Source organism: Bubalus kerabau, chromosome 8 (assembly GCF_029407905.1).
Source record: "Bubalus kerabau isolate K-KA32 ecotype Philippines breed swamp buffalo chromosome 8, PCC_UOA_SB_1v2, whole genome shotgun sequence".
Taxonomy (NCBI): Eukaryota; Metazoa; Chordata; class Mammalia; order Artiodactyla; family Bovidae; genus Bubalus; species Bubalus kerabau.
This window is the reverse complement of record NC_073631.1, coordinates 110967953-110979785: the sequence shown is the minus strand read 5'-3', so window position 1 is coordinate 110979785 and position 11833 is coordinate 110967953. Positions and strand designations below refer to the sequence as shown.

At 37.1% G+C, this 11833-nt stretch overlaps 1 protein-coding gene across 1 annotated transcript; it reads right to left on the bottom strand.

Annotated features, from left to right (window-relative positions):
- Positions 1–5654: 5654 nt before the first annotated feature.
- On the bottom strand, positions 5655–6587 carry LOC129658741 (olfactory receptor 2A2-like). The gene has a single exon (XM_055589588.1). The coding sequence runs from the start codon at positions 6585–6587 to the stop codon at positions 5655–5657; it is 933 nt and encodes a 310-aa protein (XP_055445563.1).
- Positions 6588–11833: the final 5246 nt, after the last annotated feature.

Sequence of the window (11833 nt, the reverse complement as noted above, 5' to 3'; positions counted from 1 at the left end):
AAGCCCCCAGGCCTGCACTTATCAAGCTGGATATTCAAGAGAACCAGTGTTTTAGTTCAGTCTGAATCCAAAGGTCTGGTTACCAGGATAGCTGATAGTGTAAGCTGCAGTCTGAGGGCAGCAGCAAAAGACCAGTGTCTTGGCTTAAAAAGTGGGAAGTTTGTGGACTATAAAGGCCCATAAACAACTATATGCCAATAAAACATATAACTTAGAAGAAATGGACAAATTCTTAGGAAGGTACAATCTCTCAAGACTGAACAGGAAGAATTGAAAATATATGAACAGACCAACTATAATACAAGTACTGATATGGAACCAGTGATTTAAAAATTCCCAGTAAACAAAAGTCCAGCATAAGTTGCCTTCACAGGTGAATTCCATCCAAAATGTAGAAAAGAATTAACACCTAATCCTCCAAAGTTATTCCAAAAAATTTCAGAGGAAGGAATACTTCCAAACTCTTTCTATGAGGCTGCAATCACCCCGATACCCGAACTGGACAAAGATACCATGAGAAAAGAAAAGTACAGCCAATATTATTGATGAACATAGACATAAAATCCTCAACAAAATACCAGGAAATGAATCTAACAGTAAATTAAAAGGATCATACACCATGATCAAGGGGGATTCATCCCAGGGATGCAAATATTTTTTCAATATCTGCAAATTTATCAGTGTGATACTCCACACTAATGAACTGAATAATAACAATCATACAATTATCTAAATAGATGAAGGAAAAGTTTCTGATAAAATTCAATATCCACTTACGATAAAAACTCTCCATAAAGTCTGCACAGAGGGAACACATCTCAACATAATACAGGTCATACATGACAAACTCTAATATCATACTCAACAGTGAAAAGCTAAAAGCTCTTTCTCTAAGATCAGGAACAAGACGAGTATTCCTCTCTTGCAACTTTTATTCAATATAACTTTGGAAGTCCTAGACATGGAAAAAAGAAATAAAGTGAGTTTTTTTTTTTGTTTTGTTTTGTTTTTTTTTTTTTTTTTGCATTTCAGTAACTTTATTGAAAGGTATATCCCTTAGTACCAAAACATAATGGGAGTTGGTTAGGTTACCTCTGGCAACTCAAAATTAACACTGATGTATTTAAAATATTGAAATTTATCAGTATTTTGGAAAAACTGTAAAGTGAAGAAAAAGAAATAAAGTGAGTTCAAGCTGAAAAAGAAGTAAAAATGTCACTTTTTGCAGATGACGTTACAGTATACATAGAAAATCTATGTTACCTGAAAACTACTCAGATCAGATCAGTCACTCAGTCGTGTCCGACTCTTTGCGATCCCATGAATCGCAGCATGCCAGGCCTCCCTGTCCATCACCAACTCCCGGAGTTCACTGAGACTCACGTCCATCGAGTCAGTGACGCCATCCAGCCATTTCATCCTCTGTCGTCCCCTTCTTAGAGCTCTTCAGTGAATTTGGGTAAGTTGCAGGATACAAAATTAATACAAAGAAATCTGTTGCATTTGTTTGTATATACTAACAATATAAGATCAAAAATAGAAATTCAGAAAATAATTCTAATGACCACTGCATTAACAAGAATAAAATACTGATGAATAAACCTACTTAAGGAGACAAAAGACTTGTATGCAGAAAACTCTAAGACACTGTTGAAAGAAATCAAGATGTAAAGTTTAAAAATAAAATAAAATAAAAAAAAAGAAATCAAGATGACACAAACAGATGGAGAGATATATCATGTTCTTGGATTGGAAGAATTAATATTGTCAAAATGACTATACTACACAAAATAATCTAGAGATTCAGCAAAATCCCTGTCAAATTACCAGTGGCATTTTGCAAAGAACTGGAACAAAAAAATTTTATGATTTGTATGGAAACACAAAAGACTCTGAATAGCCAAAGCAATCTTGAGAAAGGAAAATGGAGTGGGAGGAATCAACCTTCCTGATTTCAAACTATACTACAAAGCTACAGTAACCTAGACAGTATGATACTGGCACAAAATCAGAAATATAGACCAATAGAATAAGACAGAGAGCCCAAAGATAAACTACACACCTTATCTTTGACAAAGGAGACAGGAATATACAATGGAAAAAAGACAGTCTCTTTAATAAGTCGTGTTGGGGAAACTGGACAGCTTCATGTAAAAGAATGAAATTAGAACACTCCCTAACACCAAACACAAAAATAAACTCATAATGGATTAAAGATCTAAATGAAAGGCCAGAAACAATAAAACTCTTAGAGGAAAACATAGGCAGAACATTCTTTGACATAAACTGCAATAAGACATTCTTTGACCCACCTCCTGGATTATGGAAATAAAAGCAAAATAAATAAATGCAACATAATTAAACTTAAAAACTTTTGCATAGCAAAGGGAACTATACACAAGATGAAAAGATAACCCTCAGAATGGGAGAAATAATTGCAAATGAAGGATTCATCTTCAAAATATACAAGCAGCTCATGCAAGCTCAATATCAGAAAAACAAACAACCCAGTCAAAAAATGACCACAAGACCTAAACAAACATTTCTCTAAAGAAGACATACCAATGGCCATTAAACACATGAAAACATGCACAGCATCACTCATTATTAGACAAATGCAAATCAAAACTACAATGAGGTATCACCTCATGCTGATCAGAATAGGTATCATCGAAATATCTACAAGCAAAAAATGCTGGAGAGGATGTGGAGAAAAGGGAATCCTCCTGCACTATTGGTTGGAATGTACATTGATACAGCCACTATGGAGAACAGTATGGAAATTCCTTTAAAAACTAGGAATAAAACTACCATGCTGCTGCTGCTGCTGCTAAGTCACTTCAGTCATGTCTGACTCTGTGCGACCCCATAGATGGCAGCCCACCATGCTCCGCCATCCCTGGGATTCTCCAGGCAAGAACACCATATGACCAAGCAATCCCACTACTGGGCATATACTCTAAGCAAAAAGATACTGGTACCCCAATGATCATTGCAGCCCTATTTACAAAAGCCAGGACACAGAAGAAATCTAGATGTCCACTGACAGATAAATGGATAAGGAAGATAGACTACGTATATACAATGGAATATTATGCAGCCATATAAAAGAATGAATTTGAGTCAGCTAAACTGAGGTAGATGAACCTATAATCTGTTATACAGAGTGAAGTAAGTCTGAGAGAGGAAAAACAAATATTGTATATTAAAATATTTATATATATATACATGTGTAAAATAAAATTAAAAATTAAAAAAAAAATAAAAAAAAATTACCAAATTATACCTTAAACATTGCTGCTTATTGTATGTCAATTATATCTTAATGAATTTGTTAAAACTTTGTAGATGACTGGAATAAAATGTATTCAGATGGTAAAAAAATAAAAAAAATTAAAAATAAAATTAAAAAAAAATGGTACTGATGAACCTATTTGCAGGGCAGGAACAGAGAAGCAGACATAGAGAAAAGAGTTGTGGACACAGTGGGGAAAGGAGAAGGTGGGATGAAATGAGGAAGTAACACTGAAACATACACATGACCATGTTCACATAGATAGCGAGTATAAAGTTGCTGTATAACACTTGGACTCAGCCTGCTCGGCAGCAACCTAGAGGGATGGAATGGGGCAGCAGTGGGGAATGGAGGTTCAATAAGGAGGGGGCTTATGTATACTTATGGCTGATTCATGTTGTATGGCAGCACGTTTACAATGTTTATTCAACACTGTAAAGCAATTTTCCTCCAACTCTAAAATTAAAAAAAGAAAAACAGTCTTTAATTTAAAAATAAATTTTAAAAATGAAAAAAAAAAGACAGATTGCAAATGAGCACATGGAAAGATGCTCCATATCTCTATCACGAGGGAAGTAAATGAAGACAGCAATGAATTATCACTATACACCTAGTGGAATGGCTAAACTCCAGAGCACTGACAACACCACTGATAATGATGTGGATCAACAAGAACTTTCACATACTTCTGAAGTGGAATTCATTTTCATTCATGTAAAATGATACAGTCATATTGAAAGGCAATTTCATAGTTAAAAAAAAAAAAACAACTAAACCTACTCTTACTATACAATCTACCAAATGCAGTACTTGGTATGTATCCAAAGGATTTGAAAACATGCATCTACACAAAAACCTGCACAGAGATGTTTAAAGCAACTTTGTTCATAATTGCCTAAACTTGGAAGCCATCAAAGTGTGCTTCAGTTGGTAAATGGATAAACTGTGCTGCATCCAGACAACGGAAGAGAGTTCAGAAATGAACTATCAAGCAAAGAAAAAAAGAGGAAACTTAAAGGCATTTGACTGAGTGAACAGAACCAGTGTGGAAAACTACATTATATATACATACTCTATAATTCCTCCCCAAATATTTGGAAAAGCCAAAACTATGGAAGCAATTAAGAGATCAGTGGTTGTCAAGGATTAGAACTGAAGGGAGGAAGGAAGAGGTGATTTTTAGGGCACTGAAAATATTGAGTATGATAATATAATGTGGATACACATAATTAAACACTTGTCCAAAACACAGAATGTACAACATCATGAGTGAATTCAAATGTACACTATAGACTTTGGGTGATGATGAACTGTTAATATAGGTGCATGAATAATAACAAACATGCCACTCTAGGGAGGGTCGTTGGTAATGGGGGAGCTTATACATGTGGGGAGGTAGGGGGTGTACAGGGCATTTCTGTCCCTTCCACTGAATTTTGCTGTGATCAAAATTTTCTTTAAAAATACAATTCATTACATAAAAATGGGCAAAAGATGCAAAGAGTTGTTGCTTTATTCATTTGCTATGTCATGTCCAAATCTGTGACTCCATGGACTGAACATGCCAGATTCTTCTGACTTTCACTACGTCCAGGAATTTGCTCAAATTCATGTCCACTGAGTCAGTAATATCATCTAACCATCATCACATCCTCTGCTGCCCTAAACAGACAGCTCATCAAAGAAGATATACAGATGGCCAGGAAGCAACTGCAAGGAAACTCAATATCACACATTAACAAGAAATTTTACGTTAAGACAAGAATGAGATACCGGTGCAGATCTCCAAGAATTTTGAAAATCCAAAGTATCTCTGTATCTTTAAAAAGTTTCGTTCCTTGCAGGTTTTCTCAGGGATCCTAACCAGGAGTCCAAACTGCCACTTCCATCAGTGCTTCAGAGGCAAGACAACTAACAAACTCTCAGATCGCTCCCTGAAAAGCTAAAAGTAGTCTGAACGATCCATTCTTCTTTTTCCCCCTTGAGGAAGATCTGGGAGGTGGAGATTTTCTCCTATTCCTGACACATTGCCGTGGAAGGGGAGTAGGTATGGCGGATACAGTACCATAAATTTGCCTGAACACTTATTGTATCTCTTCTTGGCATTGTGCTTTTCTGGGGTGCAGCACTCAATTATCCAACTTCTGATATTTTAACAAAGGAAATTAGGTCTGTATGGTCTTGTCTCCATGGAGGAATGGAGGCTTAGGGATTCCTATTCTTCCATCTTGCTGATGCTACTCTGCAGTAATGCTTTTCATTAAATCATGTCACTTTCTGGGGAATTTTAAGTTTTCTTGCACCAGCAATCACATCTCTGAAGGGAAAAGAATGCACTGAACCAAAACTGGACCCTCCTTCATGTTGTCCTCTTCTTCTGCAGTACTCTGTGGAAGGCAGCCTTCACTTGAGCATTCCTTACACTGTAGACAAGAGGGTTCAGCAATGTGTTGAAAAGAGTATAAAACAGGAAAAGGATCTTCAGGTGTTCTTCTCGTTGACTGTTGTCGGGAACCATGTAAACAATTATGGCTAAGCCAAAGTAGAACCCAACCACACAGAGGTGGGAGGAGCAGGTGGAGAAGGCTTTCTTGCGGCCCTCCTTTGACTGGATCTTCAGGATGGCCCAGAGAATACGCATATAGGAGACCAACATCAGGGCAAGAGGCCCGACTAAGATAAGAACGCCATCAGCAAAGAGGAATATTTCATTGATCCAGATGTCACCACAGGCCAATTTGAGGACAGAGCGAATTTCACAGAAGAAGTGGTTCACCTTCTGGGGCCCACAGAAGGGTAATCTTAACAAGAGAATTACTTGGACCAGGGCCAGGGCAAATCCACATGCCCAGCAAGCAATAGCCAGGATGGAGCACACTCTCCAGTTCATGATGACTGTGTACTGGAGGGGATGGCAGATCGCTACATACCTGTCATAGGACATTGCCAACAAAATGAGGCACTCTGTAGATCCAAAAGTCAAACTGAAAAGCATCTGCACAGTGCAAGGGTCAAAGGAGATGTTTTTTGTGTGTTTCACTAGGTTTTCCAGCAAGGTGGGCAAATTGCTGGAAGGATAGGATATGTCAATGATGGCCAGGTGGGAAAGGAAGAAATACATGGGGGAGTGCAGTCTAGGGTCAAACCAAATGAGTCCCAAGATCATGCCATTTGCCAGCAGGTTGAATGTATATAACAGGGAGAAGATACCAAAGAGGAGGAACTCCAAGTCTTCACTGAGCTGAAATCCCACCAGGATGAATTCTGTGATCTGTGATTGGTTGCCCTCCATTGCCAGTGACAGTCTGCAAAGGACTGAAGTGTGATGGGAAGGTCAGGGCTGGATAGCAAAGAAGATAGGAATTATTTATGTGAAGTGAATTCAGAGGAAGCTTGTGTTGTCCCTACCTCCCTGAAGTTTTTTTCTTCAAAATTCCTTTGCCTTTTTGTTTCTTAGTTTTTATTGTGAAAATGAAGTCGCTCAGTCATGTCGGACTCTTTGTGACCCCATGAACTGTAGCCCCGCAGGCTCTTCGGTCCATGGGATTTTACAGGCATGAATACTGGAGTGGGTTGCTATTACTGGTAAGTATTAGGGATTATAATCCACACTAGTATACAGTATATAGGTTTCACTAATTTTTATTCATTTTTTGTTTATCACTTATTTTCTCCAAATGGACAGTGTATTAACTTTCTAGAACACTTAAGACTAAAGTGAAGCCATATTCACATATTGACGATTTATTCCTAGACTCTTGTAGGGGTCCTTCTTCCTGCAACATTATTATATTACATATATTATATGTTTATATAATATATATAAACAAAGCTAGTGTGGTGATGGAAATATCGCTGAGCTATTAAAAATCCTAAAAGATGATACTGTGAAAGTGCTGCACTCCACATGCCAGCATATTTGGAAAACTCAGCAGTGGCCACAGGACTAGAAAAACTCAGTTTTCATTCCAAACCCAAAGAAAGACAGCACCGAAGAATATTCAAACTATCATACAGTGGCACACATTTCAAATGCTAACAAAGTAATGCTCAAACTCCTGCAAACTAGGCTTCAAAAGTACATGAGCCAAAATCTTCCAGATCTATAAGCTGGATTTCCAAAAGGCAGAGTAGCCAGAGATCAAATTAACAATATCCATTGGATCATAAAAAAGCAAGAGAATTCCAGAAAAAATCTACTCCTGCTTCATTGACTATGCTAAAGCCTTTGACTGTGTGGATCACAACAAACTGTGGAAAAGTCTTCATGAGATGGGAATACCAGACCATCTTACCTGCCTCCTGAGGAGCCTGCTTTCAGGTCAAGAAGCAACAGTTAAAACTGGACATGGAACAACAGGTTGGCTCAAAATTGGGAAAGGAGTTTGTCAAGGCTGTATATTGTCACCCAGCTTATTTAACTTATATGCAGAGTACATCTGTGAAATGCCAGGCTGGATGAATCATAACCTGGAATCAAGATTGCTGGGAGAAATATCAATAATCTCAAATATGCATATGATACTACCCTAATGGCAGAAAGCGAAGAGGAATATAGAGCCTTTTGATGAAAGTGAAAGAGGAGAGTGAAAAAGCTTGCTTAAAATTCAGGATTCAAAAAACAAAGATCATGGCACCTGTCCCATCACTTGATGGTGATAGATGGGGGGAAAATGGAAACAGTGACAGATTTTATTTTCTTGGGCTCCAAAATCACTGTGCACAGGCATCAAAAGTACATGAACCAAAAGCTTCCAGATCTTGGTTGAACAGTGCCTGCAGCCATGAAATTAAAAGACAATTCCTCCTTGGAGGGAAAACTATGACCAATCTAGACAGCATATTAAAAAGCAGAGACATCACTTTGCTGACAAATGTCCGTATTGTCCAAACTATGGTTTTTCCAGTAGTCATGTATGGATGTGAGAGTTGGATCATAAGGAAGTCTGAGCACTGAAAAACTGATGCTTTTGAACCATGGTGTTGGAGAAGACTCTTGAGAGTCCCTTGGATAGCAAGATCAAATTAGTCAATCCTAAAGGAAATCAACCCTGAATATTCCTTGGAAGGACTGATGCTGAAGCTGAAACTCCAATATTTTGGCCACCTGATGCAAAGAGCTGACTCATTAGAAAAGACAGTGCTGGGAAAGATTGAAGACAGGAGGAGAAGGGGGTGATAGAGGATGAGATGGTTGGATGGAATCATCACTCAATGGACATGCGTTTGAACAACCAGGAGACAGTGAGGAGGGGAGACTGCCGAGCTGTAGTCATGGGGTTGCACATAGTTGGATAGCATATGTGACTGAACAACAACAACAACAACAACACATTTACATGTATCAGTGTGTGTGTGTTTGTGTAAGTCGCTTCAGTTATGTCTGACTCTTTGTGACCCTATAAACTGTAGCCCACCAGGCTCCCCTGTCCACGGGATTCTCCAGGCAAGAATACTAGGTTACCATGCCCTCATCTGGGTGATCTGTCTTCCCAACTCAGGGATGAAACCTGCATTTTTTATGTCTCGTGCATTGGCAGGTGGGTTCTTTACAACTAGCACCCCACTGGGAAGCCCCGTATATATTATGTATTTTACTGATGCTGGGAGGGATTGGGGGCAGGAGGAAAAGGGGACGACAGAGGATGAGATGGCTGGATGGCATCACCGACTCGATGGACGTGAGTTTGAGTGAACTCCGGGAGTTGGTGATGGACAGGGAGGCTTCGTGTGCTGCGATTCATGGGGTCACAAATAGTCAGACATGACTGAGCAACTGAGCTGAACTGAACTGACAGTAAAATATAGTCACTATATATACATTCAGAGATGCACATACATATATATAATTTTGATACATGTAAAAACTCATAAAATATGACCCTAACATATACCTTGGAAAAAAATCTTTGTCAGTCAATTGTATATTGCAGATATATGCATGAATTGTGACTAGAGAACTATCATGCAGCATTAAATTCATTTTAGTAGGGGAAGAATGGTCAAAATTGTGGTAAGGATAATGACTAAACAGAATGTGAACAGTACAGATCTTAACAATGTAAAATGAATATTACAAAAGTCAACAAAAATCAGCTGTTATGGGAGGTGAAATACAAGAAATCATAAGAAAACCATTTTCCCCAGTTGTGAAATGGGAAGTTAAAAGTCAAGTGTTCAAATTTGAAGGATATAGTTTACAAACATTGAGATTTAGATTTCAGTTTCTGGCAAGATTAGAGACTACATACCCTACACCACACTCTTCTTTAAAAACAGCTAAGAGGCAGAAACCACTGAAGTGACTTAGCATGCACACAAAACTCGTCTTGAGCTGAGATAGTCTGGATTCAACTATTCTTACTGAAGGAAATTCCAAGATTTCATTTCAAACAGGGAAGAAGTCATCCTAGAAAGAAAATTCACACTGTAAAAATACAGATCAAGGAAAGTAGCAATACATTTACAAAAATAAGCAGACATACTGTACAAAGAATTCTGGAAGTGTCCTCTGGGACCTAGAACAAGGCTGAACTAAATACGTAACAGTGTATATATTGGGAAGAGGCTAATGGGAATTAAAAGTTCTAATTTCCATGCATTTTGACAGATAATATAGCTACTGACGTTCATTAGCCTTTTCCCACACAACATTAATCACTCAACTGTACTGAAAAATTTGAGCCGTGAGGAGTACATATTCCTATATATAAATGTAAAAAATCTGCTTTAAGAAAAAGGGACTGACACCTGTCATTAAGTGAAAAATTGAATATCTTTACAGACCACTTGCTAAAATGTCTGAGTAAAATCAGGAAATTATTAACTCCCTGGAGGGACATGGTTAAAAGACGGAATAGAAAAATCAAAAAAGTACTTCTCTCTAGAAAAGCAACATACAATATGGAAACCCCTGTCAAAAGAAGCCTCTTTGGACTTCTGGAATCTAATCAAAAGCTATAGCAGCAGCACACATGCTTAATATGGAAAACAAACCATCAACCTGAAAATCAATGGAGACATCTGTAGCATTTTAACTTGCCCTGATTCCATCCCCCACTCCGTAGCTCAGGAGCAGTTCTAAAAAAGATAGTCTGCACTTCTGATGTACACTGACTACCAAAAGGAGCAGAATATACTTTACACTCACGGAATTCTGGATGTTGGATTTGACCTGTCTGGTGAGTGGACAGGAAGGCCTGGCATACTGCAGTCCACGGGGTTGCAAAGAGTCAGACACGACTGAGTGACTGAACTGAACTGAAGAAGCGGTATTAGAAGAGGTTTACCAAAAGTATTCCAGATTGTAGAAAGACCTTACTTAATCTCCAACATGATAAAAATGTATTCTGAAAGAGTAGAGTAAAGGTAAATGTACCCATAATGACATCGAAGAACTTCTGATAATTGAAGATAAAATTAATCTTAATATAAAAATTTGAGATTAAGATAGATTAAATATAAATTCTTAATAAATATAAACAAACACAAATATTTGACCATTATTTTCCTGTTTAAAAAAAATAGTTTCCTAGGGCTACCTACAAATTACTGTTAGTTTTTAAAAAAAGTTTTAATATTTAATAAAAGCTATAATTTTATTTGCCTCCTTAAAAGTTTTCTTACAGTATTTCAATATTTAATTGTTCCGAGATCAAAAGGAAATACTAAAAAAACATTAAAGGTAAAATAAAAGTATCTACACAGGAACAACAATTTCACTGACAGCAGATTTCTTATCAGCAGCACAAGATCCGAAGACAAAAGGTATTAAATATACACCAAGAGGCAGAGAAGCTCTCAGTCAAGAACGTGACAACAACCGCAGGAACTCTCTTGAAGGAATGAGAACAAAAGAAGAGATTTATCCTATGTAAATTATAAATGTTTGGGGCATATATCTCTTTGCTGCTAAGTCGCTTCAGTCATGTCTGACTCTGTGCAGCCCTACAGACAGCAGCCACCAGGCTCCGCCGTCCCTGGGTTTCTCCAGGCAACAACACTGGAGTGGGTTGCCATTTCCTTCTATATCTCTTTAGTATTCTAATAAAAATTCTTCCTTAATAAGCTCAGAAGTGAATTCAGAGTTAATCAAACACATATAAGTAATATTGAACAAACATTATAATAAAATATGACCTTATATTTAATAACTTATGAGCTATAAAATGATTTTGATGCTTAAAATTATAAAAGTAAAATTTTAAAAATAAATGAAGAGATGTATTTGATCATGAAGAATACTACCTTTTTCAAGAGGCTTATAATATTGAAAGATTTTAAATTCATTACAATAAATTATTAATGTTGATGTTAGCACTTATAGATTACCATCAATAGAAAGTGATGTAGAATCTATGATTTTCACATTACAGTGCCAATAAATGAAACACTAAAGCATTATCAATCAAAAGGAAGGTAAAAGGCAAGAAAATAGAAAAAGAGAAGCAAAAAAATTGTTGATATTCAGAAACACAAAATATGCTGATATAAATAAGTCTATGTATATCCATTAATATATCAAATGTAAATGAATTA